This window comes from Triticum urartu, chromosome 5 (genome assembly GCF_003073215.2).
Source record: "Triticum urartu cultivar G1812 chromosome 5, Tu2.1, whole genome shotgun sequence".
Lineage (NCBI taxonomy): Eukaryota > Viridiplantae > Streptophyta > Magnoliopsida > Poales > Poaceae > Triticum > Triticum urartu.
This window is the reverse complement of record NC_053026.1, coordinates 651,264,589-651,279,223: the sequence shown is the minus strand read 5'-3', so window position 1 is coordinate 651,279,223 and position 14,635 is coordinate 651,264,589. Positions and strand designations below refer to the sequence as shown.

Sequence of the window (14,635 nt, the reverse complement as noted above, 5' to 3'; positions counted from 1 at the left end):
TGAGTTTCTGAATATTATATTACTGGATGATGCGTCGTCTCCATCTATGTATGTGCCAAAAGGCGGAGGTAGATAGAAGACAAGACTGAACTATCAGAGGAACTAGTGGCATCTCAGGAGCAGCTACAGGAGATGCAATCTCTCCCCGTCCCGAGCGTGCAGGCCATGGTGGAGGCCACCGGCGGAGCCGATGTGCCGCCGAGGTATCTCCGGCCTGCGGAGGCGGTCACCGGCATCGTCGACGGCGAGGGTGAGGCCCAGATCCCCATCATCGACTACCGGAGGCTGCTGCTGGAGCTGGATCGCCGCGGCGAGGAGTCCGCGCGCCTCCACCGGGCCTGCCAGGAATGGGGCTTCTTCCAGGTCAGTACCGTTGGCTCACAGTTCTCAGTTGACTTCCTCTTGTAATTTTGCCTGTTCCTGATACCAAAAAAATGATTGGTGCTTGCAGCTGATTAACCACAGTGTCCCACACGATGTGGTGGAGGCAATGAAGGCCAACATTCAGCAATTCTTTCAGCTACCCGCAGAGACAAAGAAACGATTCGCGCAGGAGCGAGGGCAGCTGGAAGGCTACGGTCAGCTGTTCGTCGTCTCGGAGGATCAGAAGCTTGACTGGGCTGATATGCTTTACCTCTACACACAGCCACCTGAGAGCAGGAACACCAAGTTCTGGCCTGACCAGCCTGTTAACTTCAGGTACGATTGCTATGTATGTGCCTGTACTTGTCTTGTTACTGTTCAACCTAATTACAGTGAAATGATGCTTTTTTGCTGTCTCCTTGCCCTACATGGAGGGCAAAAATTGGGTAGGAAGTTGATTAAAAAAACATCATTAAGTGCTAACTGCAAACCTGTTGTTTCCAGCTCTTGCCTTACTAGATGGAACATTGGGTTCTTAACCGTCATAATTAAGTGTTGCACTTTGAATGACATTCAGATCGACGCTGGATAGATACTCTGGTGCTGTGAAGGAGATAGCGGATTCCCTTTTGGCGACGTTGGCGGAGAACTTGGGACTGAAACAAGAGGTGATTGCTGACAGATGCGTGGGCGGAGTGCAGTCTGTCAGGATGAACTACTACCCGCCGTGCGCTCAAGCAGACAAAGTCGTCGGCTTCTCCCCGCACTCTGATGCTGATCTCCTGACCCTCGTCCTCCAAGTGAACCATGTCCAAGGCCTGCAGATCAAGAGGAATGGCAGCTGGTTCCCCGTCAGGCCCGTCGAGGGCGCTCTCATCGTCAACATTGGGGATATCTTTGAGGTAACCGTGAACTCAATGCTGCTATCTGCTGATGAACAGATATTATGATAAAGTTCCTGGTGCCATACAATAAGAATTTGTAGAATTAATCAACCGAATAAACCAGATTCTCTTTGCCTGTTTTGCTCTGCTGAGGACTGCAGATCTTCACAAATGGGAGGTACAGGAGCATCGAGCACCGTGCGGTTGTCGACCCCAAGGAGGAACGGCTGTCGGCCGCAGCGTTCCACTCCCCGAACATCCACGCCACGATAGGCCCGCTGAAGGAGCTTACGGCGGACGAAGACGAGGCATACAAGACGGTGGACCACGAGAACTTCATGAGGCTTTTCTTCGCGACGAAGCTGGAGGGGAAGAGCTTCTTGGATCGGATGAAGCTGAAGTAGCTAGCAGCTGATTGCTACGAACCCAGCATAGCAGGTAAACTGTGTTGTTGGTCCTCGCATCGTTGTCAGATATTCAGGTAGTTCATGCTGTGTAACCAGCCTTAATGAGGCCCTAACAGATCATGCTCTGGAATTTAGTTCCTGATGGCCGTCTTGGTAGAGCGCAAGAGAGCTGAACTTGGCAAACATAATAATATTGTGATTTCTTCAGTAGTTGCTCGTGAACCGTGCTTGTGTTCTGCAAAACTTTGATAGATTTGTTCCTGTGTGCTTGATGTCGTGTACAAAGTGGGCTATGTGCTGCTGTGTTATTTCAGTTTCTGTCCAGTGTGAAAACAGTTGATTCCCAGAAAATAAGATAAGAATGGAAGTTGATCCCCAGAAAATAAAAGAATGAGAAAACAAGCAAGTTCACACTTTTCTATTTCCATGGTTGTGGCTGGACTAATTTTCCGAATATTACATCACTGGATGATGCGTGTTCGCTACCATCTGTATCTGCCTATCTGTGCCAAAAGACATGAGGTAGCCAGATCAGAAGACTCTAGCATCCGACGAACCAGTAGCATCTCAATTATCAAGAGCGGCAAGAGATGGTATCTCTCCCCGTCCCGAGTGTGCAGGCCTTGGTGGCGGCCACCGGCGGAGACGATGCGGCAGCAGAAGCGGTCACCTGTGACGGCGACGGCGACGGCGAGGCTCAGATCCCCATCATCGACCACCGAAGGCTGCTGCTGGAGCTGGACCATGGCGGCGAGGAGTCTGCGCGCCTCCACAGAGCCTGCCAGGACTGGGGCTTCTTCCAGGTCAGTTCGTTCGTTGGCTCACAATTTCCATTGCACACCGGCCTCTGTTGCAATTGCAATGCCTATAATCCCCTCAACGCAACAAACCTAGCAAAGACAGTTAACTTCCTCCTCTGGTACTATATATGCCTCATCATCCTGATACTAGCTAGAATTGCTCTCCTGTTTATTTGCAGTTAGTTAACCACAGTGTCCCAGACGATGTGGTGGAGAGCATGAAGGCCAACATCCAGCAATTCTTCCAGCTACCCGCAGAGACGAAGAAGCGATTCGCTCAGGAGCAAGGGCAGCTAGAAGGCTACGGTCAACTATTCGTCGTCTCCGAGGATCAGAAGCTCGACTGGGCTGACATGCTCTTCCTCTACGCACAGCCACCTGAGAGGAGGAAGACCAAGTTCTGGCCTGACCAGCCTGCTACCTTCAGGTATGTAAGATTGCGACGATATTCTTCGTTGCCTGTACCTGGCACGCCGTTTTTGAGCCTAGTTATTACAATGGAATGATGCTTTTTGGTCGGCTCATTCAGATCGACGCTGGATAGATATTCTGGTGCGCTGAAGGATGTATCAGACTCCCTTTTGGCTACAATGGCCAAGAACTTGGGACTGAAACGAGAAACGATCGCTGACAAATGCATCCGTGGAATGCAGTCTTTCAGAATGAACTACTACCCCCCATGCGCCCAAGCAGAGAAAGTCGTTGGCTTGTCCCCGCACTCTGATGCTAATCTCCTAACCCTTGTCCTCCAAGTGAATCATGTCCAGGGCCTGCAGATCAAGAGGAACGGCAGCTGGCTCCCTGTCAAGCCTGTCCCGGGCGCTTTCATCGTCAACATCGGAGATATGTTAGAGGTGAGTGCGCGCAGTCGAACACCGATTCGATGCTGCTGTCTGCCAATGACGCCGTATGCTAGATTTTGCAGATCTGACATATCATCGACCAAATGAACCAATTTCCGTTGTTTGTCTTGCTTTGACGACGAGGACAGGTCTTCACGAACGGGAGGTACAGGAGCATCGAGCACCGGGCAGTCGTCGACCCCAAGGAAGAGCGGCTGTCGGTCGCGGCGTTCCACTTCCCAGACATGGACGCCATGATAGGTCCTCTGAAGGAGCTGACCGCGCATGAGGACGATGCCTACAAGACGTTGGACCTCGAGAGCTTCATGAAGATCTTCTTCGCGACGAAGCTCGAGGGGAAGAGCTTCTTAGACCGGATGAAGCTAAACTAGCAGCTGCTGAGTGACAGTTAAACTCTGTTGTTGTCGGTTACGAATATCCGGTGCATCTGTGGTGTCTGTTATCGTTTCAGTTCCTATCCAGTGTGAAAAATAAAGGAATAATGGAGGTTGAGGTTGATCCCCAGAAGAAGAAAACAAGCAAGTTGGCATGATTGTAGCTGGATTTATTTTCTGAATATTAAATTACTGAATGATGCGTCCTCACCATCTTCTGTCTATATATGCCAAAAGACACGAGTTAGCCAGAACAGGGGAACCAGTAGCATCTCCATTCTCAAGAGCGGCCAGAGGGGATGGAATCTCTCTCCGTCCCGAGTATGCAGGCCATGGTGGCGGCCACCGGCGGAGTCGATGTGCCGCCAAGGTATCTCCGGCCAGAGGCGGCAGCGGACGCGGTCACCGGTGCCGGCGACGATGACGGGGAGGCTCAGATCCCCATCATCGACCACCGGAGGCTGCTGCTGGAGCTGGACCGCCGTGGTGAGGAGTCTGCACGCCTCCATACAGCCTGCCAGGACTGGGGCTTCTTCCAGGTTAGTTCGTTGCGCACCTGTCTCTGCTGACTGCAACCTCTGTTGCTATGCCTGTGTTTTCCTGAACCCAACATTCAGTTAACTTTCTTTAGTAGCTGCCTCATCATCCTGATACTGGAATTGCTCTCCTGTTTGCAGTTGATTAACCACAGCGTCCCGGACGACGTGGTGGAGGGAATGAAGGCCAGCCTCCAAGAATTCTTCCAGCTACCCGCGGAGACGAAGAGACGATTCACACAGCAAGAAGGGCGGCTGGAAGGCTACGGTCAGCTGTTCGTCGTCTCGGAGGATCAGAAGCTCGACTGGGCCGACATGCTCTTCCTCTACGCACAGCCACCCGAGATCAGGAAGACCAAGCTCTGGCCTGACCAGCCTGCTACCTTCAGGTATGTAAGATTGCGATGGCATTCTTCGCTGCCTGTGCCTGTCACGCTGTTCTTCAGCTTAGTTACAATGGAATGATACTTTTGGTCGCCTCTTTTATTATTTTGCCCTACTTTGGAGAAAAAATCAGGTACTCCCTCCGTTTTTATTTACTCTGCATATTAGAGCTGACTGAAGTCAAACTTCATAAAATTTGACCAAGTTTGTAGAAAACAATATAGACATTTATCATAATAAATTTATACGATGTGAAAGTACATTCAATAATAAATCTAATGTTGTTGATTTGTTATTGTATATCTTAATATTTTTGTTTATAAACTTGGTCAAAGTTTGTAAAGCTTGACTTTGACCAAAGCTAATATGCGAACTAAATAAAAACGGAGGAAGTACTAGTAGAAAACAATCTCCAACACATCATCAAGTGCTAGCTGCAAATTAAACTTGTGGCGGCTTCAAGCTCTTGCCCTGCTATCGACTTCTCAAGTGCTGCACTTTGAATTTTATTCAGATCAGCGCTGGATAGATATTCCTGCGCTGTGAAGGAGGTAGCGGATTCCCTCTTGGCGACGATGTCGGAGAACTTGGGACTGAAACAAGAGGTGATTGCCGACAGATGCATCGGGGGGCTGCAGTCTATCAGAATGAACTACTATCCGCCATGCCCTCAGGCAGACAAAGTCGTTGGCCTCTCCCCGCACTCGGACGCCGATCTCCTGACTCTCGTCCTCCAAGTGAACCACGTCCAAGGCCTGCAGATCAAGAGGAACGGCAGCTGGTTTCCCGTCAAGCCCGTCGAGGGTGCTTTCATCGTCAACATTGGAGATATCTTCGAGGTCGAGCACCAACCATAGAAGGGCGATGAATGGATACTGTATATGCTGTATTTTGTAGAACTAAGCATTGCGTTGCCTGTGTTTTGCTCCCCTGATGACAGATCTTGACGAACGGGAGGTACAGGAGCATCGAGCACCGCGTGGTGGTGGACCCCGAGGAGGAGCGGCTGTCGGTGGCGGCGTTCCACTCTCCAAACACCTCTGAAGGAGCTCATGGCGCGTGCCGACGGGGAGGCGGAGGCCTATGCGACGGTGGAGCATGAGAGGTTGAGGGAGCTCTTCTTCGCGACGAAGCTGGAGGGGAAGAGCTTCTTGGAGCGGATGAAGCTCCCGAGTACTAGCTGAACCGAATGGTGCCCGTCGCAGCAGGTAATACTAGCAAACCACCGAATTTGTCGCTGTTTTCAACTTTTCCTTTGTGGGGAGAGGTGAAGCATTGTGGTGGATGATACCCTGCATATCCATACATACATGCATATATGGGAAAAGAAAACAGCTGCTGGGCTGATAATTAAGTAGAGTAGTAGGATGCATCTCATCTAGTGTCTCCGAGGTTTCGGGCTTCACTAGCTAGCATCATTCTATCGGAGGCTGAGGGAGCTCTTCTTGGCGACGAAGCTGGAGGGGAAGAGTTTCTTGGAGCGGATGAAGCTCCCAAGTAGTAGCTGAACTGAATGGCGCGTGTCGTAGCAGGTAATACTACTAGTAAACCAAACTTGTTGGTTCCGAATTTGTTGCTGTTTCCAACTTTTCCTTTGTGGTGTGGTGAGAGATGAAGCATTGTGGTGGATGATACCATGCATATATATGGGAAAAGAAAACAGCTGCTGTGTGATAATTTGCATTGCCAGGTACTAGCTCTGTTCACTTATATAAGACGTTTTAGACGTTCAAACACTGTTTAAAATAGTACTCCCTCTGTAAACTAATATAAGAGCATTTAGATCACTACTTTAGTGATCTAAACACTCTTATATTAGTTTACGGAGGGAGTACAAAGCAAGATGTCTTATAAAAACAAACGGAGGGAGTATAAGTAGAGTAGTAGGATGCATCTTATCTCTAGTGTCTCAGAGGTTTCAGGCTTCACTAGCTAGCATCATTCTATCTGACACTACTAGCTGATGAATTTGTGAGAGAAAGAAAGAAGAGTCAAGATTGGGGTGGGTGGGACGGGGGTCATATTAATTGCCTCGAGCCCTCCAATGCAGCTAGTAACGAGTTCACTTTCTGTTTGGTGAGAAAGTTGGCCGAGGGTAATACTAGCTATTATACTATCTTGTTTTGTTTTGGCTTATACGAAACAAAAGTAGTGCTCTATGAGGGAACAAGCTGCGGAAAGAAGCTGAGTTTGTTTCGCTAATTAAACCTGTGTCCGTCTAGTCTGATCTGGTATCTTAGATAAGGGTGGTGGAGGTACCATATGTAGATAGATTAATTGTATGAAGCTAGAGTAGTCCCTCCGTTCCGTAATAATTGTTGTGGTTTTAGATTAAATTTGAAAATGCAGAAAGAAGCCTCGCTCGTCGTCGTCCCCTGAACTTGTCTGTCTGTCTGGTCTATTAGACTTTTTTTTAGAAAAGGAGGATGCACCCCCGGCCTTTGCATCTCGACAATGCATACAGCCACTTTATTAATTATTAAGCACAAAAGATCTTACAAAGTAGTACATCAGTGAGCCTGAAGTCACCACCTAGACAACATTTGTCGCTACTCCTATCCCCTTGATGCAGTGGTGCCGAATGTCCGAGCCTAATACCAAATAGACATCGCACCAAATCCTAACATCTAATGCTGAATGCCCCATTCTAGCCACATACCAGGACTGGATCACACACCGGTCCGGCACACTCACCGAGGCTACCGCCGCCCCACTGATCCATCTCCAGAGCAGGCCCCACTGATCCATCTCCAGAGCAGGTACTGACGCACAGACCTTGCCAGGCCTGCCGTCGACGCCACCATGGCGCTAGACAGCTCGACCACCCTGCGCTCAACTCAACCTGACAGTCAGGTTTGACCGGGTCAAGCTTTCCCAGACCCGAATATTAAACGGGTATGCAGTCTTAGCCATGACCCTGCCCATGGGCAAAGAAGAAGACCCATGCCCGAACCCAACGGGTTACCCGACCCAATAGGGCACCCATCGGATCTAATATTTTAATTCATTTTTATCTTACCGAACTGACTGCATGTGTTCCTCCCTTCCTTGTCTGCTTTATAGCACAACCCAGCCTACCGTTCACTCATGCAAGCGAGGTGGGACTAAACGAGCTACTCCTTTGCTCAGTTCACGGCAAGCACGCACAACACACTGCACACGCCTCACGCATGGGCTTAAATCATTGGAGGCCCAATAGACCGAAATACTACACCATTTCCAAGTAGTAGTAGTATATATGGGCCTTACCATTCTGGAGCGGTCGGCAGGAAATAAGAAGCGAAGCAAAGATGCATCTCTACCGGCAGTGCTTGGCTGTGCTAAAGAAATTAATTAGCATGTATCTTTGCCAAAACGTCCACACATCATGTAAAATAATCAATATATTTTACTCACTAATATTAGTCGGGTGACCCATCGGGCGACCCATGGGCAGAACCCCATGCCCAAACCCTACCCATGACTAATCGGGTTACCCATCGGGCTTACCCATGGGTCAATATGCCGACCCATACCCTATCCATTCGGGTCGGGTGCCCATGGGCGCGGCTACCCATGGATCGAATTGCCGGGTTAAGGCTCAACCCACCAGAAAAGGAGGATCGAGAAGAACTCCTTGTAGATCTCCAGACGCCGAATCCGACGTGGCCAGCGACGATCATCACCACCCCGCGGCGGCCGACGGAATCTGAAGAAAGGATCCAGATGGATCCGATCTGGATCCGGCGGCACCCGCGACCACCGGTCAGGCCAACGCAGCCACCACCTCACGGCACGCAGGTCGCCACCGCCGTGCCGCGCACGACGCCGATGGAAGAGCCGCCCGCCGCGCCGCCAGACCCCACGTTCGCCCGGCGTTCCTCTGGATCCCGTTGTCCTGCGCCAGCCAAGACGGAGAGGATGGGGAGAAGCCCCGCCGCCGCCCAGCCGGCCAGGCTTCGCCCGGCGACGCTATGGACGGCGGCGAGGAGGGGGAGAGGAGGAGGAGACTCGAGGGGCGGGGGCTAGGGTTTTCCCCCAGGTCGCCCGCGGGGGCGAGGGGGGAAGGAAATATTCATTTTCTTTATATGCAAGTTCCAAATTCTTTTGAAGCAAATTATCATTTGTTGGATGCAAATGCCAACTGCTTCAGAAGCAAAGTCCCAATTTAACCGACAGAGCTACGTTGTTGTTGTTGTCAAACTATATTTTGTAAACAATTCTGGTTGTTGTGGCCATGGAAGCAATTTATAGGATGTGTTGAAACTATCAAGTTATAAATAGATCAAAGCAATCCCTGTTTACAGTGGAAGCAATATTTTACGGACGACTCAAATACACAAATTCTAACTAGATCGAAGTGATTGCTGGTTGTCCTGGAAGAACTTTGTGTGAAGGACCGAAGCACAGATTTCAACCAGATGTAAGTAATCTCCAGTTGCTTCGGAAGCAAATTTAAAGAGTGTTGAATGGAAACAAATTATCAAGGCGATCGTGAGTTGCTGTGGAAGCAAAAAAAATCGGCTGACTGAAGTAAACATATTCTAACCTGATGGAAGCAATCTGTATTTTCCATGGAAACAAATTCATAGGCTGGCCTAAAAAGGGTCACGTGTAGAAGGCAATTAAAGTTGGGATCATCCAAAAAATTATATGGAAGCAAATGGCATGCATGAAAAGCATGGCGCCTAATCAATTTGATATGCCCTGAATTATAGGAGCAGTTATTAGGAAGTAAATTGATTGAAATTAGTGTGGGATGACGCATGCTGCATGCAAACGACTGGGGCTGTACGTGCTGGATCCAATGGTCATCATGGCTCTCATCCTACTACGGTGGATATGCGAAGGATCAGTAGTCTGATCCCAATAAATTTTCTCAGGGGCCAAAGAGTAATTAAGTTTGAATGATGGTCATTTAGGACATATTATTCATGTTCTCTCGTAGTATGCGATCTTGGACTGGACGCATCTGGAAGACGAAAGTTGCGGCGCCACTAGTAGCTTGTGTGCTCTCCGTCGCTACCGGCACCACCACTGTACTTATTCCACTCTAATTAAACAGCCTAGCATGATTGTGTTGCGTGGTCAAGACGTGGTGTATCACTCTCAGGCTCAGGCTGAGGCGGCTGGCGTGACTTGTCTACATATGGTAATTTTTTTTTAGAAAAGGAGGATGACCCCCGGCCTAATCTCTACTCCTAATGAAGCAGTTGGTAGGTTTTCTTTAGTCCCACCTCTCCTGATTTTTTTGGTACCTCCTCCCACCTTTGACTTATCCACTAGAAACCGGAAAAACCTCCTCCTGAGGCCTCAACCCACACCCATCTATGGTTCTAGAAAGTTGTTTGTGTGGATTTGGGAAATCAAAGGGGAAAATAAATTGGTCATAGAAGAATCATCTATGGTTCTCCTTTCTCAGTTCTGGGAAAGAGTTCACTTCAAGAATTTGCTTTTCTTTTTGTTCACTTTCAATTCCCCTTTGTCAATCCCTCTCTCATTTGATTGCAGGATACAGGCTTTCAAAGGTGGGGCATGGGCTCAGAGGTGAGGCCACTAGCGGTTCAACTTTGCACATACAAGAAAATAAAATCAAGGTTCTGCTGCTGAATAGATATTGTGTTGTAAACTTTAATATACACACACATGGATAAGTCAGTTAACGATTGCCTTCTATGATCAAATTGGCTTGCTATTGTGAAGGAAATGAGTTGTTTGCTTCTGCTTCTGTGATCATGGGTTAGTTGGAATTCAGAATGTACGATTAATTATTAGAGAATGTCGTTCACAGTTAATTTCTATAAATCTGCACTACAAGCTAAATGTGTGCAATTTCTGTTGGGTCCGATCCAATATAGAAATTTGGACAATATATAAGGATCAATACAAATCCTGCTGCCTTCCTATGAATAAATCTTTCAAAGGACATCTTCTAATACAGCAGCCACACATTGTTCTTACATATAAATCATATAAATGGATTCATTCAGATTTATTTTGTTTCATGTCCCTGAAAGTTCTCTCATCTTTTGATGTGTGTTTATTGTAGGGACTTACTTGGTGTGAAAATTATGCTCCTGCTTTAATAGCTGATATCAGGAACTATGTTTTAGTGTTTATTCCTTACCACTTCCAATATACTAATGTGCCTACTTTTGTACAATGTTCTTAACTGAAGTCGATTGTTCATGTAGGCACAAATTGGACGGACAAATGTTGATAGAGGAGGAGAACACCATGCAAGTACGTATGTGCCAAAATTGATAGATTTACCTCTAGGCATTGCATTATTTGCCGCAGTTTAGGTGTACTCTTTAAAGAATTTGTAGAAGATAGCAAAGGACTAGATGAAGGATCCATTCCTTTTAGAAACAGGTGGAAAGTATTCAGTTTAGTAAATATTGTATATACCCTTCTCCTGAAAAGTTAAATGTTGTTGCTTGGGAAAAAGGAAAATGCTCACAGATCAAATCCTTTGGTACAATGATTACTTTTTAGGGATGCAAATTTTAAACTTCAGTCATGCTTTATTGGTCGTTTTTCTCTAATAATTATCTTCCATGTAGTATAAACATCTGGAGGTACTATTAGTTTTTATTTTATTTTGTACTATAAGATAATAACAATGCATACAGGAGACTGAATTAGCTTAGGACATCAAAGGAAGTTCCTTTTGTAACTTGAAGAGTGTTCTTTCATACGTGTTGATAACAGTGTGCCTCCAATTAGTTTCTAGACATCCTTTCCAAGTCTCATACCTTTTATATTCCTCTGTTTTCTCCTTTTAGTCCAATTATTTCTTGAGAACTAAAATAATCATATACTCCCTCCGTCCAGAATTACTTGATGCTGAAATGCACGTCTAGATACATCCATTTCAGTGTCAAGTAACTCTGGACGGTCATTTCTCTTGATTTTTGAACCAAGTGTTATCTTGTTTTCTCGATAGGCAAGAAAGGTCCAACTGGCAAAAGCATAAGAGGATGTTTCTGCACTTCTCTTCCTCTATTGAGTTTATAATGCATATAAAAAAATGTATATCTGTTTCTGTTCTTGCACCTACATTATTCATTTATGCTCCTTCGACTCCTTTTGAATGTCTTATACTCTCTGCAATCACCAAACTGGAAGACATGCGCTTTTTAGGACATCTTCAATGCAAGACTCTTATACACGCGCTTAAGAGAACTAATTTTTTTGTAAAATACAGTAAAAAGAAACACCCAAGCGCAGATCTATTTTAACGCAGACGGTACCTGATGCTAATATAATTTGCCGGCGTAGCAGCGATCCATCCAACACGCCAAGAGATACCTAGGCACTCGGTGCTATTTCTCACGTCAATGCACCCCCTATGCCGGGAATCGATGGCTCAACCGGCAATCGAGCAGGATGGATATCCTAGCGCCTCTATATTAGCACCCACAAGGAAAGTAAACATAGGCGCATATTGTGTTCAACGTGATGATACAAGCGAGAGTTGGCCTACGCCGCCAACTGATCTGCGGCAGCATGGAAGGAGTGTTCAAAAGCAGCATGAGCAGTTGTTCTACTGCTGGTCGGAGGGAGAGCTTGGCAAGGGAGATAGAGGGAGCTCTACAACCACGATCTTGGCATACAACCCGATGGCATCGTGCCCACGTAAGCTTCTTCCATGTTCCAATTCTTGCACTTGTTGGTCTTTTACTGTCAAAGCTTACGAAATCTTATATGTTGCTGACAAAAGACCGAGATACAATATTTCAATTACAGGCTATATATTATTCAGCAAGTACGTTTGCAAAAAAATTGATCTCAGCAGGTTGGTGTTCATGTACAGGTTGCCATATGAGAATATACTGCGTATTGGTCAAATCTCAAAACAAATGGCCCATTCTGATCATAACTATTCCAAAAGCATTGATAGGCTTTTTAAAACATCAAGCTATCTGTATATTGATCTCAGCAGTGTCCAAAATCCAAATGGTTATGTTTGTTCAGATTTTCCTCATTTTTACGTTCTTTGAATTAAAGTAGTGCTTGAGGTTAATAATAAATGATTGTTGGTAACTTAACTAGCTCATGAGAATAATTTGTGATATAGCTTGCTCCTATATGTGTCATTGACAATGTTCTAATGTCACAACTTTTTTTATCATGCACTCTTACAAGGTCATTTCTTCTTGTTTGTTTTTGTGAGCAGAGCAACCTCCTTTTCTGGATGACAAAAGAATTAGGTCCAGATAATTTGTTCTTTGAGCAAAGCAACTTTGTTGGGGATGCCAAAAGAAGTTTCAGTTTTCTTACTAATTAATGCGGCAATTGGTAAGGATAGAACAATGTCAGTTTTCCTTATGTTGGTTTTGTACTAAACATAATCATTTATGAAAGACCTTGAAAGAACTCTATACAGTATGTTAATCAGGAAAACCATGTACTCCCTCCGTTCCTAAATATTTGTCTTTCTAGAGATCTCAAATGGACTATCACATACGGATGTATATAGACATATTTTAGAGTGTAGATTCACTCATTTCGCTCCGTATGTAGTCACTTGTTGAAATATCTAGAAAGACAAATATTTAGGAACGGAGGGAGTAGCTTTTTGGGCGTTTTCTCTTAGTATTACAACCTTAATCCTTGTTGGGTTTGAAAGAAATTGTGTTAAACATGGTTATGAGCTTATTGGATCTTAAACAAACTACTCCCTCCATTCCTAAATATAAATCTTTTTAGAGATTCCACTACGAACTACATAGGATGTATATAGACATACTTTAGAGTGTACATTCACTCATTTTGCTCCGTATGTAGTCCGTAGTGGAATCTCTAAAAAGACTTATATTTTGGAACGGAGGGAGTACATTACATGTGTAGTAATTTTAGTAGCTAGACATGCATACTCTGCTATGTTAGATTTAGGAGAAAGAGTTGTTTTATTCATTCATCTGGAATTTTTTGTCTATAATGCTGATCTATTTTTTCATCTTTTGATCTTCTTTGCTTCAGTTGTGCTCTTGTTACATTAACTCAGCATGACGGAATGTTTCGTGCTAACATGGTTCATGGTTGCAGGCTGCCGCGACAGAAAACTGGGAGCCCCCTAGGAACAAAATAAAAAAAGGTCCCAACCTCCTGTCGATGCTTATCTTAATAACTTGGCATGAATTTTGTTTCTTACATATATTTGTCCATGGTTACCTTTTTCAAACAAGCTTTAGCTTCTACAATGGGATAAGGCCTCACATGAGTGACTGAAAAATCGTCCCTTTTTAAAATTTACCTGATAGTGTTGGGATTTAAATATTTCCTTTTCGGTAACACATTCATGATTCATGTGACATTCTAAAGTAATGCAAATTTGTAATGAATGAATTACACTTTTGTGCAGTACAGAAAGATCCTGCCTTTGCCCTTAATACACCTGATGGGCAATGTCATCACCAGCATGAGTTTGGTCTCCTTAACGCACCCGATCGAGGCCATGGAGTCCATCTTCCCTATTCTACTATCTGTCTTGTTCCTCGGGCAGGTATTTGGTTTCAGACTTTATCAAGTGGTCTGTCCTGACAAATGAAATGTGATGAACACCCAGGGAATAATGTACCTATATAGGATTAGGAATCTTTTTGTATCAATGAAATTGTTGTGCATGCTCGTAGGTATATGTTCTCCTATCTTGACAAATGAAATGAGTGATTACAAAACTATTTTTGATCGATGAAATGGATGGATGTATGGACATCTTGTTATGCAAATGTCATGTGTGAAACTCTTTTCAGTTGTATTGTCTTGACCCGTTTAGGATGGCACAACCAGTTTCTACCACAACTATTGTGGTATCAAGTATCAAGGCGAGGCACTTATATGTGATTATCAGTCAACATGAGCTATAACAAGTTGAAGGTCCAGCTATCTCCAGGGGTTCACTACCACAGACCGATGGGTTTGAATTTTGATGTGTGTGTGATTGGGGTGTAAGAGGAAATTTGAGCTGACTGCATCATGCACAACTGCCAGAGGTGGCAAGTTTGGATAGATGGTGGAGAGACGAAAATAGTGGATG

General features: G+C 45.5%; 2 protein-coding genes and 1 pseudogene across 2 annotated transcripts; all 3 read left to right on the top strand.

The window, feature by feature from the left end:
- Positions 1-80: 80 nt before the first annotated feature.
- On the top strand, positions 81-1,861 carry LOC125511582 (2-oxoglutarate-dependent dioxygenase 11-like). Its single transcript, XM_048676989.1, has 4 exons — positions 81-363; positions 452-699; positions 941-1,265; positions 1,409-1,861. Exons 1-4 carry the CDS (start codon positions 133-135, stop codon positions 1,649-1,651), a joined length of 1,047 nt encoding a protein of 348 aa, XP_048532946.1. The 5' UTR covers positions 81-132; the 3' UTR covers positions 1,652-1,861.
- Positions 1,862-2,044: 183 nt separating this feature from the next.
- On the top strand, positions 2,045-3,901 carry LOC125511584 (2-oxoglutarate-dependent dioxygenase 11-like). The gene is made up of 4 exons (XM_048676991.1): positions 2,045-2,457; positions 2,634-2,881; positions 2,984-3,308; positions 3,446-3,901. Exons 1-4 carry the CDS (start codon positions 2,245-2,247, stop codon positions 3,686-3,688), a joined length of 1,029 nt encoding a protein of 342 aa, XP_048532948.1. The 5' UTR covers positions 2,045-2,244; the 3' UTR covers positions 3,689-3,901.
- A 63-nt stretch (positions 3,902-3,964) lies between these two features.
- Positions 3,965-14,350, top strand: LOC125511580 (annotated as a pseudogene).
- The last annotated feature ends 285 nt before the right edge of the window (positions 14,351-14,635 follow it).

What these genes read in the sequence shown, in the direction of transcription:
- LOC125511582 (XM_048676989.1), top strand. Translation starts at nt 133, where the DNA reads ATGCAATCTCTCCCCGTCCCGAGCGTGCAGGCCATGGTGGAGGCCACC. An exon ending in AGGAATGGGGCTTCTTCCAG is followed by an intron (nt 364 to 451) that starts GTCAGTACCGTT and finishes TGGTGCTTGCAG; the next exon opens with CTGATTAACCACAGTGTCCC. An exon ending in ACATTGGGGATATCTTTGAG is followed by an intron (nt 1,266 to 1,408) that starts GTAACCGTGAAC and finishes TGAGGACTGCAG; the next exon opens with ATCTTCACAAATGGGAGGTA.
- LOC125511584 (XM_048676991.1), top strand. Translation starts at nt 2,245, where the DNA reads ATGGTATCTCTCCCCGTCCCGAGTGTGCAGGCCTTGGTGGCGGCCACC. An exon ending in AGGACTGGGGCTTCTTCCAG is followed by an intron (nt 2,458 to 2,633) that starts GTCAGTTCGTTC and finishes GTTTATTTGCAG; the next exon opens with TTAGTTAACCACAGTGTCCC. An exon ending in ACATCGGAGATATGTTAGAG is followed by an intron (nt 3,309 to 3,445) that starts GTGAGTGCGCGC and finishes CGACGAGGACAG; the next exon opens with GTCTTCACGAACGGGAGGTA.